This window comes from Zonotrichia albicollis, chromosome 3, assembly GCF_047830755.1.
Source record: "Zonotrichia albicollis isolate bZonAlb1 chromosome 3, bZonAlb1.hap1, whole genome shotgun sequence".
Classification (NCBI taxonomy): Eukaryota; Metazoa; Chordata; class Aves; order Passeriformes; family Passerellidae; genus Zonotrichia; species Zonotrichia albicollis.
Genome location: NC_133821.1, coordinates 68193142 through 68215336, shown reverse-complemented (window position 1 = coordinate 68215336; position 22195 = coordinate 68193142). Strand labels below are relative to the sequence as shown.

The 22195-nt window shown below is 42.1% G+C and overlaps 1 protein-coding gene across 1 annotated transcript in view; it reads right to left on the bottom strand.

The window, feature by feature from the left end:
- The window catches only part of FNDC1 (fibronectin type III domain containing 1), a 63155-nt gene that overhangs the window by 20888 nt on the left and 20072 nt on the right, over positions 1-22195 (bottom strand). Inside the window, exons 2-11 of the mRNA XM_014267818.3 lie at positions 18930-19139; positions 18443-18541; positions 16514-16628; positions 15243-15430; positions 14425-14532; positions 12050-12238; positions 8904-11273; positions 7069-7208; positions 5164-5275; positions 3803-4189 (exon numbers count right to left, since the gene is read on the bottom strand). Of these exons, the coding sequence (XP_014123293.3) occupies positions 3803-4189; positions 5164-5275; positions 7069-7208; positions 8904-11273; positions 12050-12238; positions 14425-14532; positions 15243-15430; positions 16514-16628; positions 18443-18541; positions 18930-19139 (3918 nt within the window). The remainder of the gene's footprint in view (positions 1-3802; positions 4190-5163; positions 5276-7068; positions 7209-8903; positions 11274-12049; positions 12239-14424; positions 14533-15242; positions 15431-16513; positions 16629-18442; positions 18542-18929; positions 19140-22195) is intronic.

The following is a 22195-nucleotide window of genomic DNA, read 5'->3' as shown; positions in this document are numbered from 1 at the left end:
TTATCTCATTATCTCTGCAGGACATGAATTCAGCACCAGATACATCAACCATCCAGTACCTCATCTGTTGAATCCCAAAGGCTTTCCTGCACACTCTGAGGAAAGTGTTTCTCCACATTATTTAGGGAAGCCAAAGGGTACCCAAAGCTCAGCACAATCATAAAAAGTCACGCAAACAAAACAAAAGCACTGTGCTGTAACCCACTGCAGGCACCATCGGAAGTCTCCAATGCACTGCTGGGGCTGGGGAGTGGCCAGCATTGGAACAAAGACGAGAGAAAGACAGCTTTGACCTCCAGACACTTCATATATATTGGTCACACTCCTGTAACACTCAGTATGGAAGCAATAGTGTTATTTTCAACTAAACCAGAACTGCAAACAGTGCAAAGTTTCAACTGCCAATGTTAATGCCTCACAAATATAATCTGAATGATACATTTTAATTTTGCTGATTTTTTTTTGAACCAACAATTACTGTATAACTGCTTTTTTTCTCCTAAAATAATTTTATTTTAAATACACTGCATGATTTTAATGCCAAAATATGCTTTAAAACACAGGAAATGGGTTCATTCTTGTCAGACTTTCATATATAAGAATCTGATATTTCCTCATGGTAGACTTCCGCAGCACTCTTCAGGAGATGATCCCCTTGGAAGTCACTTGTCTTCTCTTAAGGTAGTCAGTCCCAAAGTAGATCCTTTGCTGAATTCTGCACATCTACCCACTACTGGCCAACATCAACCAACATCTATAACATCTGCACTTACCTTTGACTGCCTATATCCAAGGAATAAAGAGGATCAAATATGCAGAAATTTGAAATCTTCCACGAGCAGATTTCAACTCATCCATGCGTACTAGCTAGTAAGTCCTTGGCCTATGTACAGTCCAGCAAAGCCTAATTTAATTTTCTATTTTTGTATTCAATTTCAGTTACTGTGCTTGTTTAGCATTAGCTGTGTCATGGTGACAATAAGCGCACTTCCCAACAGACCTCTCATTTTATTATTTTCTGTACACACTCCAGCTGCAGTTCTTCACCTTGCACCATCACCCTTTGCTGAATCTCTTGAGTAAACCCTGCCTGTAATAAATGGGGCCAAATCTTCCTATGACCACTTGCCACAGACTTTTGGCATCTGTAAGGATAGTCTTGCTGTCTTACTTGTTTTACAAATTCCATCACTTGATTTTGTTACAAGTAATGCGTGGTTAAGTCTCCATCTGTTTTTTTTCTTTGTGAGTTCGTGAATAAAGTTTAGTTGATTTCACCAACAAATCACGCTTGTGTGGCCAAACTCCTCCTTGAGAGTTAAAGACTGATGAATATAGTGAAAAGCTGGTAATAAATTCTGCTGGATCAAGAAGAAATCCTGACAGAGATAAAAGAATTTGCCAAAGCTTAAGTAGAACATTTGTAGCTGGGTTTTGGCACTTGCAGACCCTGTTTGTGAATAAAGCACTTAGCAACAAATATCAAGCTTTGGCAGAAAAAGTATTTTACTAAACAATGTGGAGTAATTTCTAGACTCAGATTAAAGGGAAAGACAACATAAAAATATAATTTAAAGTAATTTGGAAATGGTCAAGTGAAAATTGCATTGTTTTGATAATTGAGTAGTAGTTTACCACTCTTGAAATATACACTTCCGTTGTTAAACAATAACAGCCATCATTAAATAAATACCACAAAGATCTTTACTTTTCTATCAAGTTCTTTGTGGAACAGACAGACTGTTTTCCTGTGTTTATCTAATCCTGAAACAGGTCACTAAGATTTAAAAAAATGGAAAAAGTCTCCTCAGAGAAGCTTTCAAAATTCCCAGGTAGGGACTAGTATTGCAAAAGCTATAAGGAAATGAGCCTTAAGAACCAGGTAAGAAGCAGAAATCCAGCACCATCCTTTCAGCCTTCCACTGTGAGGCACTGGCAGACACACTGTGAAAATGCCAGGCAGTTTATGAGTTACTTCAAGGCCATTCTCATTGAACACATAGCCTGAATAAAAACTTAATTTTCATTCGTGCCTCTATCAAGTTCAAAGGTTCAACAAGCCCATCTGGTAGAAGGCAAAAAGCCCAAGCAGAATTTTTAATGTGTTCAGAAAATCACATGAAAATTCCCCAGCCTACAACTCTGCTAAACGTTACACTGCAAAGGATTTTGTTGCTCAGCTTCTGGAGCCTACCTTCAGTTTAACCCCAGATGTATGTCATGAATTTCTGCTGCTCTTATAATGTGTATTCTCAGAAGAGGTCCTCCAGGTACCAAACAGCACAGGTCAAAAAAGAAGAAATGTTACAGGATGTAATCAACATCTAAGATAAGCAAAAGGAGCTGCGGGGTTTGGGAGGGATTATAACTGCCCAAAATCATGGCTCCCTTTAGGCAACTTTGGAAGTATGAGAGTGACCATATATAACAATATTTGTAACACTAAGAACTTTCCACAGGGAAAAGCAAAACTCTTAATATTTAATGATGATAAGATTTTTACATGCGCGTGTGTGTGTGTGTGTGTGTATGTGTGTGTGTACACATCTGTGCATATCTACACATGCAAGCATGCTTCTGTAACTGCACAGTGTCAGAGGTGGCTAATTTTAATAAATACTAACACTATAACTCATTGAAATTTCACCTGCACAAGGAGCTAACATCTCTCACTCATTAACTGTCATGGGCCGTGGGTAAGGGAATTTTGTTTTCTGCTTCTGAGATCTTCTCCCAAGTCTTTCCATCCTTAGACTCACTGTGAGTTGCTGGATCCACACCTTTCTATATCACAGCCCTTTTCAAAGTGATAGTTCAGCTTCCTAGGCCATGGTTTCATGACCTACTTGTAAATCTACTTTGACTTAAGAGACACAGGTGTATAGGAGAAAGGTAAAGGGGCTTCACTAGCCATTAAAATTGGCTGCTGCAGTTGTCAGATGTCTGACTCCCAACATGCTGGTAAAGTTATGGCTGTGCTGCTATTGCCCACTGGTAGAATGAGTTGAGGATTAAAATAAGCAGTTAACTCACTTGCAATCCAGGTGCTGAAAGCATAAAACACCACAAAGAACAGGCTCAACACCAAAGGACTCTAGTGCATTTATATGTGTTTACTTTGGATTTCAGTTTGGCATCACAACCTAAGCTTGTATAACAGCAACAGCAAAAAATGACATGCACTGACACTGGTTCGTATCTTCAGATATTAAAGAAATTAGTGTACAACTCTCTGCCTTATCTGTGCAGAGCCTGGGTTGCCTTTCACCAGCTTCATCTGTGCTGTGCTGCATTCCTGCTAGACAATCTATCTCCAAGGGCTGGCAAGAGAGCAAGAATCTCACTTTGCAAATGCTGTTTCCACCATGGCTCAAAAGAGAGACTTTTCAGAATTCATTGTGATAAGCGAACACAACATAGACAAAATGTATAACTCCTCCAGCTCCTTCCCTGGCCTGAAATGGAATGAGAAAAACTTATATGTAACTGCTTTGACCACAAAGCTACTGCTTAGACTCGTACCCCTGTGAGTGAACATATAAAAGTGGATCCAACACAATGTAAGAAATTTGCTGAAAACAACACAACTTCACAAAAAACTTCAGCTTTGGTGAAAGTTGGCATTTGCCAGTGAAAATCCATTTAACACCCAAACACTTCTTCATATGCTCTAATCTCAGCTCCTACCTTATCAAATGGACCAAAATCTTCAGAGGCAGATTCTCCACCATTCCACATCTGTGTAACTGTGCTGCACAAACAGCACAGCTACGGGAATTCAAACAGCACAAAAGGAAATTACCTTCTGCATTGCACTCTGGCAGGCCATCCAAGCCCAGGAGCAAGTTGCCTTCATCATCATACTCCCCGTAGGTGCCTGGAGGACAGGTTGGTGCAGGTTTCTCGGTGGGTGGCTCAGTGGTGGTCGGCTCTGGAGTGGTGGTGGTGCTGGTGGTGGTTGTAGCAACAGTTGTAGTGGTTGTGGTGGTGGTCGTGGTAGTTGTTGTAGGTATTGTTGTAGTAGTAGTTGAGGGAGTGGTTGTTTTCTTAATCATTTCAAGACCAATCAGAGGCTTTCCTCCAAGGCTTATTATTGGTTTATCTTGTGCACTCGCTACAGGTTTACTAAATCTGCTATGTCCAAACAAAGGCAATCCATCAGGACTCACCATTGGAGCACCCTTTTCATCTAAGAAAGAACAAAACCAAAAAATCTCACCGTCAATCCACTTCAGGCTTATAGGATTAAGCATTACTGTGTTTTATCACAGTAGATGCCACAAAAGCACTCAATAGAGTGAATAGAGCCTTCTGTAAGTAAACTGACAGAGAAGGAGAGTGTTACTTAGGAAAGAGCCATGGCTAAGGAAGCTGGAAAATGGTTTAGAAGAACCTCAAAAAAAACCACAGTGGTGTTCACATTTTTCAGCTGTTTGATAAACACTCCAGGGAGGTTTCATTTCAGAATCACAGTGTGCAGACAATGATGGCATTTCATCTAAGTCACTCTCATCAACTAACTGCTGATGAAATGTATGATGAATCCATATTCTGCTCCTTAATGTCAAACACATGCAAGGAAAATCTGGGATGAGCTGGTAAGATGCTGTCACTGCAGATAAACTTGCCAAATTCTGGGTACTGTAAATATTCATGGTAGCCAGGTTAACAATAGACTGAATTTGTATTCAAGAGATCTGTACAGATGGACTGACATGCAAACAGCAGTCTTCAGAGAACACAAACAGGGTTTCTTACTATTTGTAGTCAGCTTTAGAAGAAAAAAATGAAACTAACATATCCATATGGCTGATACAGTGCTAGCAGTGGGGAATAATTACCCTATGTATACAAAGATATAAACAATCATCAACCCTTTATCTACTCATCAGTCTGGCTCAGTTCTGGCTCAGTTCTGCGGTCCTTTCTAATGCTGATACAAGTGAGATGGACTTGAGTGATTCTTGCTGCCTTGTATCCTGGAGTCTCACAGGGTGACTCAAAGCCTCCCCAGGTCCTGCAATGCGCTGACTTGAGGTACAAACCACTCCAAATGGCTTGCAGGGGACCTGGGGATGCCTAAGCATTCAACAGCTCAAAGATTTGTACCATATGTACAACAACTATAGAGCTTTTCTCTGTAAGAAGGAAGTTGTAACTTACCAACAATTGTGCGTCCATCCCCTCCTAATTTCACTCGGAGAGGGTTGCCTTGGGAGTCTTGGAGGTATTTTCCTTCAGCATTTAACACTAGCCCTCGGTCAAGATCTACAATCTAAAAGCAATAGATGGACTCAAGTTTAGCTAACCCAAGAGGAGGTGAAATGAAATTTCACAGCAACAGAAATCCTGGGGAAATTCAGACACTAAGTGTGATGTTCAGGAATAGCTACAACACACTGGAACTTTTAAAACTTATGTATAGTAATCACTGAAGTACGATTGCTGAATAAAGCAGATTCCCAGGAACTGGGGTCCAGAGCTGCACAGTCATATTCATATCACCTACTGTAGCTCTCGTGTGCAAATGAGCAAATCCCTTGATTTTCTTGGGCTGCACCACTCCTAAGGTGAATTCCTGTAGTACTGATTTCAGTATGACACTGAGCCATTTTGAAGATGGGATTTAGAATTATGTCTAACTAAAAAAAAATTAAATGTTGGACTAGTTACTTTATTTTGAAACGGTAGTGAAAACAAAGTAGGTAAGATTTTAACTGGGGTAGGAGACTGAAGAAAAGCCTCTGTCTCGAAAAGCAAATATGTCTGAGAGCTTGGACAGAATTCCAGAGCTAACTGCAGTTAAAATTCAATCCTTTTTGCTATTTCAACCCAAAATAGCTGAACTTTATGCTGTTTTAACCTGAGGTAACAGACACTCAGCCACAGAACACAAAAATGCAAAAGGTGTTAAGTACTGTGAGGAAACTGGGAAGGAGACAGAAACAGCAATTCCAGGTTGGCAAGACAGACTTACATCTGGTGCTGAGAAAAAGGCTGCAGCAGGAAGGACAGAAGATTATGAGATCAGTCTCTGAAGCCCTCCAGGCACCAGATTTGGCATAGATCCTCTTGCTTTGCAAGGTGTTCATCCTGCTAGCAGCAATGCCTTCCCTTCAAGAGGCAGAGAAATGCCCCACGGCATTCCAAGGACCTTCCTAGCCCACTTCCAGAATCCATTTGAAGGACTTTGGGCATCCTTGTGAAAATGCTTCCCTTGAATGTGACACACTTGATGCACTTTTTAATGTTCCTCTAATGAAAATGGTAAGATTGAAGTGGTCATAAAATAAATGTCTTTATGTGTCATGCCAGGCGCAAGCAGCTCTGCTGATGCCAGGGAGGCTGATCACAGAATCCTACTGCTCAGCTCTTGGGAAAACATACAGGAAGCACCAGTTCTTTACCTTGCTTTCCTTGGTTAAAAACTCATTGTAAAGGATGTTAAAAGACAATGTGTGGGCATGTATGCAGCTTGTGGGGCTTTCCTATCAATGGTATCTGAGCTCTTCTGCATATACCTCTGGAAACATGAGGAAACAAAAACCTGCATAAGTGCATTTAAAGCATTGTGACAGTTATGGAGGCACTTTTTATTTCAGAAGTCTTACTCAGGAGCTTCTACCTGGAGTGAGAGTCTGGGAGAAGCATTGCTGAACACATCTTTAGCACAGCAGCTATTCCAGGCAATCTCCACTCACAGTGCACAGCAAAGCGCCCACCGTGTCAAGAGTCCCCAAGTCACTGGGGAGCACAAATCGCATTGATTTTGATGAAAAACTGTTTCTCTAAATTTAACAGGAGTAATGTTATAGTTTAAAATTCAACCCACCAGGCTGAATTTAAATTTAAATGTAAATTTAAATGTAAATTTAAATTTAAAATGTTAAAATAACAAAACCCAGAATTTGTCTTTAGGTTTCAGTGGAACAGTGGAAACTAAACCACTAAGAATAGCACTTTAAAGCTGCATTGACTGAGGGCACTGCTTGCCTGTCTTTTCTTACTGAAAATACAAATACAATAAAAGGTCAAAACATCTTGAATTTAGAGAGAAGGTCACCCTACCCACTTTGCTCCTTGAGGGCCATTGATTACTTTCTGTCCACTTGGTTTTCCATTATTACCAGGAATTACTTTACCATTTCCATTTCCATTTCCATTTCCATTTCTATTTTTCATTGTAAGATTTGGTCTGCCATTATAACCTGAAACAGGGAAGAAAACAAACTATTCTGAAGAAAGTTGTGCAACCTACAAGCCATATTTTAAATTGCAAGTAAATGCATTTTCTGGCTGGTCTAAGCAAGAACAGAAAGAGGCCTCACCACACTCCACAAACCAGGCACTCCACTTCTTCTTGGAGCAACTGTTGTGACACTGTCAGATTTTTGCAACTGACACGAGAATCTGAAATTGTTTTTCTGAAGAGGCTAAACACTCATTGTTCATCTCTATCTTGTTAATTTGGTCTATTTTTTTTTTAAGAAAGCAGGGCAACATTTCTTCATGGCAATACAGTCATTAAAATGTTTATGATCTTTGTAAATGATCTTTCAGACATGGAATGAAGAAAGAAACCATTATTAAACACAACCACTTGTTCAATTATATCCTTATACAAAGCTGTAATGACAAACTGAAAGGAGAGGGCATAGGACTTATCTCTACTCCTCTATTTTTAACTTGGAAAATGAAGGAATCTCCTTCTCTAGCTAAAAAACTACTGCTAAACAGAAGTACAGTCATGTCAAAAGTGGAGAAGCAGTAGCACTGAGCTGTAGGCACCCCAGCTCTGAAAGGGCAGCAACTTTCACATATTATCTCAGAGACTTGCTTCCAGAAAAATATAATGGGAAAAAAATATAGACTGGGAAAAAATTTAAATGAACACTTGTTGGCTATAACTTCACAATTTGCATTGCTAGTAGTAACCTTAAATAACCTCCATAAGAAATCTGTTATTTTTTTCAGTCATACATCTCATACCCCATGGTATTATTCAAGGTCTACTCCCACCTTAAAGCTCTTTAAGCTGGTGAATCTCTACACAACACTGAGTCTGACTAAAGCATATCAGATGCAACAGCCCAGATATACAGTCCTCATTGTGTAACAGGAAGGCCACTTCAAACCAAACATTACTGCCTACAGAAAACACAGAAGGTATTTACTAAAACATTCAGGTCACTAAATACTATTTTGGATGTCCATGCATTGCAGGGAGAAAAGGTATTTCTACCTAGCAAGGTCACTGAGGCTGTCAGGGATTTTCCATAGGTGACATGAGGAATAAATACCTTGATCTGTAGTGGACCCTCTATTCTACTAGGTCTGCAGATATTCTGTCAGAAACAAGCCTCTAACTTTTGGGGTAAATCACAGCTATAAAAGTATTAGATGTGATGGGCATGGGCAACCCTGAGCTGTTACTTAGGAAAAAGAGAAAAGTGGCTTAAAAATTCATCACACAAAACATGAGGAAACACCTCACCATCTAGGCATGGGTGCCATGGAACCTACAAAGGTCTTTTAGCAATCCATGATGAAGAGCTATATACCTGAGAGGCTGGCATATTCTGAGTACAAATGAGCTTACAATGAGCACTTGGTGAAGTCATTGCTCGATAAGGAACTGTTCCAATTTAGCACCTAACTCTGTCACCCTCTTTGTGGATCATGGGATCCTGTGCAGATTAGACCACAGGAAAAAGGGTCTGGGGCACCACATTACACCAAATAGGCAATGTCCTCAAGAATTGGGCTTCCCAGCTACCACCAAAATAAAAAGCAACACATTATGCTAAATAACTGAAGCTGTATCCTGCTGGAGGACTTTTCACCTAACTGCTGATTCTAGGAAAAACACAATTAGTGACATTATTACAACAAAGGCAGGATACCTGGTCTATAAGGAGGTCTAACAAATTGGCGCTGGGAAGGGCTCCCTAGCCTGGAGTTCAGTAGTCGCTGACGAGGAGATGAAGTGGAAGAAACTGCTGGAGAAATGGTGTGTGTGGTGGTAGATGCAGAAGAACGTGGCCAGACAAAGCTTGGTTTAGATGGGGTATGTTTGTTAGAGGACTGAGTAGTCTGTGATGCTGTGGCAGAGCTTCTTGGTGATTCAGGAGGAGACATTTTTAATATTGAAGGTTTTTCCATCTCTTCTTCTTCAGAACTTAGTTTGTGAGGTAGAAGAGTGTCCATAGATTTTCTTTTATTGCTAGCAGTGTCTTCATATGCATTTTTGTTACCTCTAGAAACAGAAGGGGACCGTTTTGCAGCCAAAGATGTGGGTTTCTCTTCCATTTCTTTCTGATCATATTCACTGTAATAATCATCCTCTTCATTAGAAACTGACTGATGAGATTTAGATGAAGAGGAGGAAGGAACTTTTTGAGAAAGTTCAGTGTTAGACATTTTTGAGGGCAACAAGCCCTTTTTTTTCTGTGTTTGGGATGCTGTTCTTGTAGCAACTCCTGAGCGAGCAGGCAACGAAGGACGAGCTTGTCTCGAAGTGTGTGACAGCCTTTGATTATACTGGCTGTCTTTTGCTGCATCACTGGCAGAACTGGAGTCTGGCTGAGTGTGTTTTGGCTTGTAGGAAGGTACCTGAGAACCTGTCTGCTGTTGCTTTGATTGAGATGAACTTGAGCTTCCCTGAGAGAAAGAAGCAGATAATCCCCTAGAAGAGGACACCTCTTTAAGAAACACAGAGTGCCTGCTTGCTCTGTCACTGCCTTCTGTTTCATCCTCATCATCCTCTTCCTGCAACTCTTCATTACTTTGGGATGAGACGGCGTGGTGGGATGGGAGGCGTCGGCCCCTTGAATGCAGGATGGAAGGACTGGTTTGTGCCCTCTTTTGTGGAGGCTCTGAGTGGGAGGTCTTCTCCACTGGCAGACGAGAAGAGAGTGTCTTTCTAGGCAAAGACTCGCTTGGTTTTGATCGAGCAAGCTTTTCTTTTACCTCTCGATTGCCCTGCTCTTCAGGTTTGGATTTGGAAAGAGAAGACTGCAAATGAGAATGTTTTTCCGGAGCAGCTGTGTGACTTTGTTGTTCTTCTGAGTCAGAGTGGGGTGATTTTTCACCATGTGTCTCTCTGGAGCGAGAATCAGGACCAGGATTTATTCTCTTGGAATAGATTGCTGAAGAAGACTGCCTGGAAGAGGGCAAAGAAGGAAATAAGGGGTTTTCCTCTTCTGAGTCCTCCCTATAATTCTTATCAACATCCTTTCCATTGGATTTGGCACTGGTGGAGGAGCGAGAGTGAGGTGAAGTGTAACCAGGAACAGCAGACCTTGATGAGCCTGCCGCCGCAGCTGATTTCGAATCCTTCCATGTGCGGGAACTGGAGCCTGAGGATAGCCTTGTTTGCTGTGACCTGGAACTTGGCTGTTCTGCTCTGTCCTCTGCTTCTTCACTGTCAAACTCATTGTGGCTATCATGAGTGTGGGAGTCTGCTGATTTGGAAGCAGGTTGGTGTGAACGGCCTAGAGAGCCAGACCTACTGCGATGGCCTGAGACAGCCTCGTGAGAGACAGCAGACTGCTGACTCGATGGCGAGGCCTGGCGACCGGAGTCTGAAGCTTTAGGAGACACTTTCACCAGCACGGGGTCAGGCTTCCCTTCCACATTACTCACAAGACCATTACTTTTGGCAGGCAGAGGCTGGGAAGAGGTCTTGGAAGGCGCATTGTTGCTGCTTTGCCTCAACTGTTTGGTTTCATTGTCTGTGTATCTGGGAACAGACGAGGCAGAAGAGTGTCGTGCTGATGATGGTAACAGTGCTGGTGGCTCACGTTCCTCTGTGCTCATCTGGCTCGACACCTCAGATGTGTGGGTTTGGACAGACATCCTTCCTGAGGCAAGGACAGGGTGGATTGGCCGACTAGGGGACAAGGGTTTAACATTCCTCCTCTGATCCTGGGCTTTTGGCGGCAACGTTGTAGCTTCCTGGGATGAATCATGATCATCTGTCACCTCAGTGGATTGGAGGTCAGATTCCAGCTCTCCTGTCTTTCTAGAAGGTAACTGAGATTTACTTAGGACCCCTCGAGTCAAGATTTTGTTCTTATATTCAGAAAGAAGATTCTTTTTATCACTAACACTAGGTGAATGAACAGGCAGCTGCTCAGAAGAAGGTGACAGCTGGGCTTTTGAAGAAACAGAAGAACTTTGAGAAGGAGATGAGCCAGCATTCCCCGTCTTTTTAGCCTCTGAATTATCTTGGATATTTGTCTTTTGTTGAGCAACTGAATCCTCATGAGCAGCTAGAGGCAAAAAGAAAAGTGTTTATTCACAACAATAGAAGATTCATAAGAACTGACCAAAAGCAGAAAACACCCAGGTAGCAAGAACAAAACTTAAGAGAACATGGGACAATAATTATTACTGCATTAACCAAGCCGTGGAGTCCAGCCAAGATAAAATTTGGGTTGTAGTAAGGTACCTATGTGGAATTACTATAGCTTGGATAAAACTTAGACCAATTAAAATCAAATCTCTAAAATCAGGAACTGCAACACCATTTCAGGGGAACCAAATCTTCAGGAGAATTTAGTCATGTGGATGACATGGTGCTGCATTATCCCACGTTAGGCTGTGGCCCATCTTTTTAGCTAACCCAGCAAATATTCTGTCCCTACAACAGTAACTTTTTTGCAAGAGCCAAACACAAGGAGTAGTATCTAAGACACTAAAGTGACTTTTAAGAGTGGGAGCTGTCAGGAACAGAGTAGTCAAAACCCCAGAGCATTGCATTCTTTGGCTTTTGGATAACAAGAACACATAGTGTTGTCATAGATTATGGCATGCATTTATTTATGAGGCTAAAATGTCCATAAAAATAACTTTTTGCATGCTGCAGAGTGACAAAGACTTATTTGGGCAATATAATGATGAAAAGAGCAAGCAAAAACAATACCAAGGAACTCAAATCCCACAGGTCAGACAGAGTGCAGAGGAGTTGAGTCAGTAAGAATTAACACAACTGGGACCAAGGCAAGAGTAGGGGAACTACATCACTGGTTCATGGCTTGGTGCTCACCTGCTGGGATGGCGACACTGAAGGCTTTTGACTGAGGACCCGGTCCCCTCCTGTTTGCCGCACGAATTTTGAAAATATAGCGCTCTCCAGCCTGCAGACCATCTATTATGGCTGATGTTGTAGCTCCAGAGTAGGTGACGGACTTTGCTCCAAATGGCTTGAGAGCCGGGGCGTATGAAAGAATGTATTCTGAAATGATTTGGCAGACGGTTGGAAGGAGGAAACTGAAAACAGTCCTGTTTCCAGCGGACAGACTGTATGGGTAGGATGAATTAGAACGTGCATTACTAAAATTAATACACTGGCAATGCACGCCGAGTCAACAGCTAGAGTGTAAAGACATGAGAGAGAGATACACGTATATATGTAGGTTAAGTTGAATATTTGTTCTTATTCAGGAGAGATACTTCTACCAGAAAATATCAGCACTGCAGATTTGCCAAATGGTAGCAACATCACATCTGTCCAACAAATTCTAAATATGACACACTGTGCTTAGCCAGAGCTAGGGTCAAACACCACGGCAGAGAGAGCAAAGCAAGGTCTGGTTGCCACTTTGAAACTCCCCTTGCTCTCACCTTCAAGTTTTGAATCATTGTGATACCTGTGCTCTGTCTTAGCTTTCTGTGTTGAGAGAAATTTCACCCCTATACAATTCTGGGCATGAAGAGGAATCTTCCCATTATACTCCCAAGAAGTGCAGGTGAAATGTCAGATATATGCAAGCTCTGTTTTCTTTTCAAATCCTCTGTAAGAGGCACAGGTATCAGACAAAACCAGGGTTTTGATAATAAATTTCACGGGCTGCCAGCTTTCTCTGTCTACACAAAAACCCACAATAATACCTGAGGAGCCACAGTGCCACAATGAGAAAAATCTAGAATATAACGGCATATTTTTTTTTTCCTGAAAGTGACCCCATATTTATTGTGTTAAGAAATAAGGCATGCACAGTTCATCAAAATCAAGGAAAAATCATTGATATTTTATATGCAAATAAATTTAATGCTCCACTGAAAAACAAATCAAGGTATCGGAAGACATGGCTCCTTTTTCTTTGAATCTTTTTTCTTTTCCTTCTTTTTACAGAGGCATTGCTTCCATGGCGGAGACACTGGTGTAGCTTCTGATAACTCTTAAATGACTACTGGAGAACACTGTTTCCCATTATTTTAATATGTGGTATAAATACAAAAAAGGACAGGATTGAAAAACAAAAGGATCAAAAGAAAAAAATTCCTTATTACCACATGGTATCAAAATGACCATGGAATGCTAATTCAGTGATTTTATTTAGCCAGTAAAAATATCTTGTCATTTATTTAGTTTAAAAATAAGACATCTCCTGTAACACTTCATACTCAAACAATGATATATTAGATGATTATAATAGATATATTAGCCCTTAAATATTAGGTATCTTTATTACCTTGGATGAAGGATCTAATAAGAATGCAGACAAAACTGCACAAAGGGCTACAGATTGTTCAAAATTAGGAGCAGACTTGAAATATCAGATAATGTCCCTGCATGACCCTTCTTACAGAAATAATGATTCTTGGACACAACTGCAGCTCCATTGAAGTAATTGGCAAGACTTCTACTGACTTCAAAAAGGGAAGGAATTCCACCACTGTCCTGAAGAACACATAAAGCAGGTCTTGCAGACACAGTGTACCTCCCTCCAGGCCAATGATTTTTCAAATCCTGAGATGCTGTAGCACTGATAAGGGACCTCCAAAAACTTGTGTAATTTGAGAACACAATCTCGTTAACCACTGAAGAACAGGAGGCTAAAAAATCAGCCTCATTTTCAGAGGGAAACAGGGAAAAATCCCAGAAAGAGCTTTTTCTTTAATTCTATGCAAATCTTAGCCAACTGGCAAACTATCTTTATGACTATGTCCAATAACATTATAGTACACAAGATTTATGCCTGAGATCTTCTGAAATCAGATTTGTGTTTGCTTCTTAAGCTGAGGATTTCCTTCCATGACAAACTAGAAATAAAACACAACATAAACCCACTCACTTTCTTGGCAACTACCCAACTTTTTCCTCTACAACTAATTCTTGAAAGTCTTTCTGGAAACTTCCTTCTTGAGCCTCATTTTGACCTGCCTATTAATGGAAGAAGACATAAAATGTGCATGCATGATACCCCAGGAACCTCTGTGACATGCCAGGCAGACAGTGACAGTGGCTTCTCAGTGGCACTGTGGAGACTCTGGGCTGGAAACATGAAAATCTTGCTTGGGTTTAATCTAGTGAAAGAATCCTGGCACAGCCAAGGTTCCAGCTTACTGCAGGGCAGCAGCCTGCCTTTGAGAAAAACAGCTCCTTGAGGGAGTTAGAAACCAACAGTGAAGACTCACCTTTGACTTTTCCTTCGCTCTCTGGAAGAGCATCCCAGGATGCTGCTACAGAGGTTGGTTTCCCCTTTAATGGCCAAACATCCAAATTTTCAGGTGCGCTGGCAGGAGCTGGGAAACAGCCATACACAGAAGAGGCAAGTAAGAATCAGCGCAGGGTACACCTTTTGCTCCATAGCAGAGATTCCTATACAGCTACTTCAAAGATAAACGTGAAGAGTACACATGGCTCAGGTCCACGCTTGTCTCTGTCTCATCTCTCAAAGATAAATGTGAAGAGTACACATGGCTCAGGTCCATGCTTGTCTCTGTCACATCTCTCTCTCAGACTGCCATAGCAAAATTTTATTTCATAATTTTAAGAAAAGGAAGTCTGCACAAGACTGCTATGTGGCTTAGCCAGAATGACACGGTAATTTGTTTGTTATGGAGCATTTCCCTGTACCAAAGGGGTCTGACAGCTTCTCTATGGTGGAGGCAGGATTTTAATTTGCTGTCCACAAAGAGGAATGGAAGCCAGGTTGCTCTTCTCAAAGGAAGGGGCACATATAGCTGCAGGGGTCCAAGGTGCTGAACCATCCCACAAAAATACCTAAGCCACTTCCCCTTGTTCTCCTTGCACCACAAGAGCAGCTGAGTGCGCTCTCCTGGTGTGCTTCACTACCACAGGGATGCAGGCAGCAGCACTGAGGCCTTTCCCACACTCTCAACCCTCTGCTGCCCCAAGCAATCACTAGGGGCTGGCTTTCCCTCAAATCAGCCCTGTTCCACAGCTCAAACCCTATGCCTTGTGTTAGCCCAAGGACCCTCTGAATGCATACCTGCCTCTGGGGTCCGCTGGTAAACGGACACGCTCCATTTGCCTTCCTTTTCTCCCTCCAGGATCTGGATGGCAAACTCGTACATAGTGTCTGGCAGCAGGTTCTCCACCAGTGCCCGCCGGTTGGGCACCTGCTTGTAATCCCACCTTGCCGATTCTCCCTTTTCCCGATAGCGAACATTGTACTGCCTGGCACCAGAAACACAGGAAAAGGAAAGTGAGCATATGGGAGCCCAGCAATAGCAGAACTGGAGTGGGACAGGGATGCTTTGCCCTCAAGTAGTCTGCTGGGGCTTAGGGAAGAACCTAACAAGTGCAAACAACAAAGTACCAACAACAAAACCCTGCATGTTTTTTTCCTTTCTCTAATGGAGTGTGATTGCTTTCATCCCAAAGGATGGATTCTCAAGATGGCTCTTTCAAGATTCTTATTCAAAACTGAGCCAGGCATAGTGGGTGGTTCCACACCCCTATCTCACTGCCCCATGGCCGTGAGCATGGCTGGATTGCTGGCAGGCCCTTGCTCCCAGAGCAGCACCAGTGGCTCAGTTCCCACCTGTCTGCCTTGATAACTGCTTCCACAAAGCAATAGAGAACATCTAAAATTACTAGTTTTCCTGCTGTGACTCTCAGGGCACTTCAGCCCCAGTTTGCACAGCTCGTCAATGTTCCCAGGCCGAGCAACACAATCCAGTGCTTTCAGATCTTTGGCAGTTTCCAGCCCATTTCCTTGTTTGTTTTGGTCTCCAACTGCTGCAGCATGCTGCCACAAGCCAAGCTCTCACTCACAGGAGCTCCAGCCTGCTCAGCCTCAGCTGCATGGGGTTCCTGGAGGGTCAGAGGATGCAGGGTGCAATGATGGGTGTCTTTCCCACTGCAGTGATGTGTCTTTCCCACTCCACCCACAGCATGGTCATCTCAAAGCTGTAGTCTGTTTTGACAACTCAGCCAACACCTCACCTCTGCGGGCTGTGCCTTGTCCCCCATTCCTCCTTTGCCCATGCATCTTTGGGGATTTGCTGGCTGTGGTGACACACCAACACTGGAGCAGCCAAATAAATACCAGAGCTGGTGCTGGCAACATTTCAGAAGAGATGTAAACCCCTGTAGTACAACACTCACACAGGTCTCTAAATTCTAACGAGCAGGGTGCTAGGAGGCAAGCTAAATTTTTCTCATAACCAACAGCAATTAAATAAATGCAAAAGCATTCAGTAGAGCATTGGAAGCAGTTCCCCTTCAGTACTCATTTAAAAACCCAGGGCTAAGTACCTATTTGCTGCAACCTTCCTCTTTTCATAGAGTGGGTCTATCCAAGTAACAAGCACAGACTGAGAGGACATAACTCGAACAGTTATGTCTTGTGCCACCTCCACCTCTTCCTCCTCTGAAAAGGCAAAACAGAACAGCATTCATTAACAACACTGGAGTTGTCATAAAAAACATCTAATGTCTTCAACTGATGCAATAATATTCACACATCACAGTTGATTTAGAAATACAGGTGGGAGTAGAAAACTAATTGCATTGATTACTGATGGTATTTAATGGAAAAATAATTTATTTTGTTAGCTGTGTGCTGGCAAGACTACAGTACTAATACATTCTACAGTCCTTCAATACTCTATTTGTCCCCAAACTGTTACCCACAGCAAATGTTTTATAACATACTGATATTCACCATCTCCAGAGGTGTGGTAGGTACCTGCTAGAGGTACCTGCTAGAGGTACCTGGAGAGCAGAAATTTTGTCTTAAAGAGAATTCTGAGATTTTAAAATCGGGTTTCATTTTGAAGGGCAATAAAACCGTCTTCAAAAATTTTTTTACAAGGGAGAATTAGTGTCTATTTAATGTTTTTGAGTGCTTCAAACAGGTTGTTTGAATTCAGCTTTAATTTATTTTATGGTATACAAGAAAAGAAAATTTAAAATAACTGAAGTGGGATGTTTTGACATATCAGAGTACCTTTCACAAATAATTTACAAAATTTTAAAATTAAGTGAAACTAATTTAATATTTTGAGGTTTTTAATTTTGATGAGGTTCCCTTTTCTATCTGTCCATCACAGTTGTTTTAGCCTGGTCTATCTACTGGCTAATAAGAGATTTATTACTTTTCCTTACTAGTGTAATGGCAACTATTTCCAAGGCTCCCAAAGGCACAGAATGTACAAGGCACGGCCTTCCAGACAGAGTTTTATAGACAAGTAACATTGGAAAAAATATCGATGTCTCAGGAAAGGAAAGGAGCCAGTAAACTCTGGAGGATGATCTCAGTCTCTAGGGATCTTACTCATATATGACGAAATTCAGGGAGAGATTGCCCTTCTCTTCAGCAAGAGAAGGGCATTAGCCCAAAACCCAGCACTGCCTGCACAAATGGCAGGCAGCAGGGAGGCACATTCCCCCTCTTCCCTCAGGTTTTTAATGCACAGGGTTTTCAGACAGTTCCAGGTTTTCCATGCCAAACAGCTACCATACAAAATGGCCAAGAGGACCCATCTACTACCCACAAGTAGCTTAGGGGGCCTATATTCAAAGTTTTGCAATGGGAGCACCTGAAGAAAGAAAGTGAGCATGAGAAAGGAAAAGGTGTGAGATGGGATTTCAATACAGTTCAACCAAAATTCTCAGTTCTGACATAGCTGTTTATCACCATCAAAACTTCCTAAACACTTTGCCATTCCCATGCCATTCCCATCACGGTGTGAGGGGGTGAAAAAGCACACTGGCATGGAGATGATTCAGAATCTCAGTCATCCTTTTTAACCATGGCAGCAGCGTGCAATCACTTCTTTCCAATATAAGTGAAAACTTTTGCTGGGTTGATGCTTCTGGTAATCAACCCCTCAAAAAAGGGGTTATAGATCTGAGAGAAAGAAGGCATATCATTTTGGGGGGCCTGGCTTTGATTTAATCTTCTCATGCAGTTACTGCAATGCGTAACATTTGTCAGTAGACAGAGAGGAGAAGATTAAAGAAAAAAAATAAACAGGACCTCAGAAACTCAACCAACCATGTTATAAAATTGTATTATTTTATTAATCCTGCTTGAATTAGAGACATCCATCAAGCTCTTTACCACAAAGAGAAAAACATAGTAGCTCTAGCACCAAAAGACTTTCCAAGTAAAAATCACAAAGCTATCTCTTTGCATCCAAATGTCTCCACTCATTGACAGTAGATGTGAAAGAAACATACCTGTGACTTTTCTTTTAGTTAAAGATGACCTATAGACAGGTTGGCTCCTTCCTTGTGAGCTCCTTGATGGTAGTGAAACCACATGGACTGATTCAGAGGCTGTGCATGCAGGGAAAAAAACAGAAGGTTTCCTGTAACCTTTTTCATTTATAAGAAAGAATGGATTTCAGAGTGGTCCTACCACATGCAAGCAGAATCTGAGCTATGGCTCTTCTCTCCACCCTTTCCCTCTGGTGTTAATACAACAAACTTGCACATGGTGTCTCTTTAACATAACATCGAGTTCTCCTACAATTTCTACATGATTCTCTACATAATGCCCTCACTCTGCTAAGATACAGGACACAATTATAACAAGTGTTTTCATTTATAGGAAGAAGGGTTTTTGATACCTAGGACAGCACATTATCTGTGCTCACCTGGCAGCTGCAGGGGACTAGAGAAGCATGCTAGCTAAGCCAGATGCTATCAGGGAAATTTCACTCACCCAGTTTCCTTGCTTCCTGGTTTTGTCGCTCTTGTGGCATCGGAGCATAGCTCATCCTTCGGTTGCTCTCTCCATATCCACGGGGATAGCCTTGGGATCTGCTGTGTGGACCCCTGAAGCCTGCTCCATAAGGGGGTCTCCACCGAAAAGGTAACTTGCCATCTGGAGACTGGGCTTGCACTCTCAGAGGTCTGCTTGGCATGCCTCTCTCTTCACAAAATAAGCAAACACACACACAAACCCCATGAGAGTTACTATGGAGCACATGATACCAACAGCCCGCATATGTCTGTTGGAAGCACATCTATGAAGATCAGAACAAAGGGCATAATTTTTACAGCTTTTTAATTGTTTCTATAAAACCAAATTGGAGAAACAACAAGATTTCCAAGCGGGATGTACAGTACTCAACAGTGCCTTTTCCCAGGCCCTTCAGACAGACTGGTGCAAGACCTTAAAAGTGAAAACATACAGTAATACAAGGACTCCTGCCAGAAACTGGGGATGTCTTGTAGCTTTCCTGTTTAAATCTTTTCCTTTTTCTTTTTTTAAACCTTCTTTCCCCACTTCAGGCACATCGGTACATTATTTTTTTGGGAAGAGCTAAAGTTCAGTGTAAAATGAAGCAGAAGACAGTTTTACTATTAAAAGCAGGTTCTTTTCTCCTAAACCCATCTCTAATTGTTCTGTTCTCCAACAGATGCATATCTAAAATATCTGTTCTGCACATGCCTTCATTCCTGACTTCCCAAACTCCCATTATATGATCCCTTGAGCACTGTAAAAGGTATCTCATGCAAGTTGGGTATTTTTTAACATTTGCTGACAAGTTGGCAGTGTTCTTTTAAGAAGTCACACTGGTTCAAGGCTTAACAGCTCTTCTAGTGAAAAAAAATTTCCTAGTATCCAATCTAAACCTCCTTTTATGCAACTTGAGACCATTTCCTCTTGTTCTGTCACTTACAACTTGGGAGAAGAGATTGACTCCCACCATGTTACAGCCTCCTTTCAAGCAGTTGTAGAGATTAACAAGGTCTCCCCTGAGACCTTTTCTCACCTATTCTTAACAACTCCAGTTCCCACAATATTCCTTTATAAGACCTGTGCTACAGAGCTTTCCCAGCCTTGCTGCCATTCTCTGGACTTCCCCCAGCACCTCAATGACTTTCTTGTAATGAGTGGCCCAAATCTGGACACAGAACTCAAAGTAGTTGAGTATCACCAGTCCAAGTGCAGGGGTATGATCCCTTTCCTAGTCCTGCTGCTATGCTATTTCTCATACATTTTCCTCAATTCCAACCCAAACCTCCTGAACAGCTACCTGCAGCTGGTGCCCAGCATTAGAGGGCTACATGTGCCTTGCTCCCACCAAGAAGTGACTTTTTGCAGCCTCCCATCAAGGAGCAGCTGGCTGCTGAGAGATGTTTCCCTATCCTCCTGTTTGTCAGATTGAGCCAGCCCCATTCCCTTAGGCTCTCACTGGAGCCCATGTGCCATTGGTAGCCACCACATCCCCAGATCCCAACATTTCTCCTGATCATCCCAGCCCTGGCTGAGGGAAATAACACCTCCCCTCAACCAGCCACGCTCTTCCAGGTGCCTGAAGTTTTTCCAGGCTGCAGTGGAAGCACACTGTGCTGGTTTTCTCTCAGCAGCCCTGTATGTTTTGGGAAGAACACTGTCAAAGCTGCAGCTTTCATCTGCAATTAAAATAGAGTTGCAAGGGATGAAGGATACAAAAGGAACCAGCCCAGCCAGAGAGCCATATGGAAAGTATTCAATCTGAAACAAATGTGGTTTTAGGCAAAGAGAATTGTACGACCCTAAGGCTGAATGCAGGGGATCAGCTGAGATTTTAAAACCAGGGCTTTCCAAGGATTCAGTTACTTTCCTCATGGTAGCACCACACTTTACTACCATTGTTCCCATTTCACTAGTTAGTTCCAGTTTCTATTTATCATTTCTCATCACAGTTTGACCGGCAGGAGTCTAAAGGCACCCAAGATGGAGTTATCAGCAATGGTTAAAATAGCATTGTTGATAACTGCTGATCCATCAAAACCAGCGTTTTTGTGTGAAGTCTGTTCCAGGCTTTACAAGAAAGGGACTTCTCATTAAAAATGAAGAGCAGCAGCAGGAGCTCACCACAGCCTAGAAGCCATCAGCCTGGTCTGGGATAAGGCTGAAGGCCCTGACCTCAGCCACACAGGGCAAGATGAAGTTGGGTTCACACCTCCCCACAGAAGTACCTACAAAGTTGCTGTCCCACAAGGTTTAGCCATGACAAAGGGTTGGCACTTCCCAGTCAGAAGGACATTTCACACTCCTTAAGTCCCCAACAGAGTCACTGTCTTCTGCAGTCACAGCCCCTGAACCTCAGCATCCCCTTATCCTGGTCTCCTGCTCTCATCTTGGCTCTGGGAAAAAAAAATCTGATTTTCCACAAGGAGGATAACCCTGGTTCTGCAGACAGTGAGCAACAAGAGAAACTCATTGTATCCTAAAGAACAGAGTTTTGTCCTCCTGGCCAGGCTTATTCATGTTCAAAAAATCCCTCAGAACCACCACCACCACCACTAACAAAAATCACATCAAAAAATCACAACTATCATAAACAAGCTACATTCACTAAAGAAGGTATGGGAGAAGGAAGTAATAAATCCAATGCTTAATTTAAGTCACTCAACTCCCAATGATGCCCCTTCCTGTGGGGATACTGAACTCCCCAGGAACAATAATCTTAAACAGTCTTAAAAGAATTAGCTACCAAGTACTTGACTGAACTTAAGGTTGAGTCTTCCTCATCTGCCCATTATTTACCCCTGTAAGCATTTTCTCTTTTGTTCCAAAACTGATTTAACAGCTTTCTGAACTTCCACTCTGGTCAAACTAAATCATCTGGTAATCATCTTCAGAACTCATCTAAAGATCTACCTGCAATTACATTAAAATAAAATGCTTTCCAATAGTCTCAAAAATGAGAAAGAGTCACTCCCTTTCACTCTCTTCAGTCTAGAAATTCAACATTACTTAGAACTGCAGGAATCTTGGCCCTAAAACCGTACAGTATCTTGGCCCTAAAAATTTAGGGCTGATTAAAGCCTTGAGACTGACTTCTCACAGATGAAACGTCCACTAGTATTGCCAAAATGTCTCTGTACTGTAGGAAAGCATTTTACAACTTATGTAAGCCCAAAGCACAAGGTCTAAGCTGAGGGTAAAACATCCTCTGAACAACCACACAAGGAGGCAGCTTGCACTTGCCA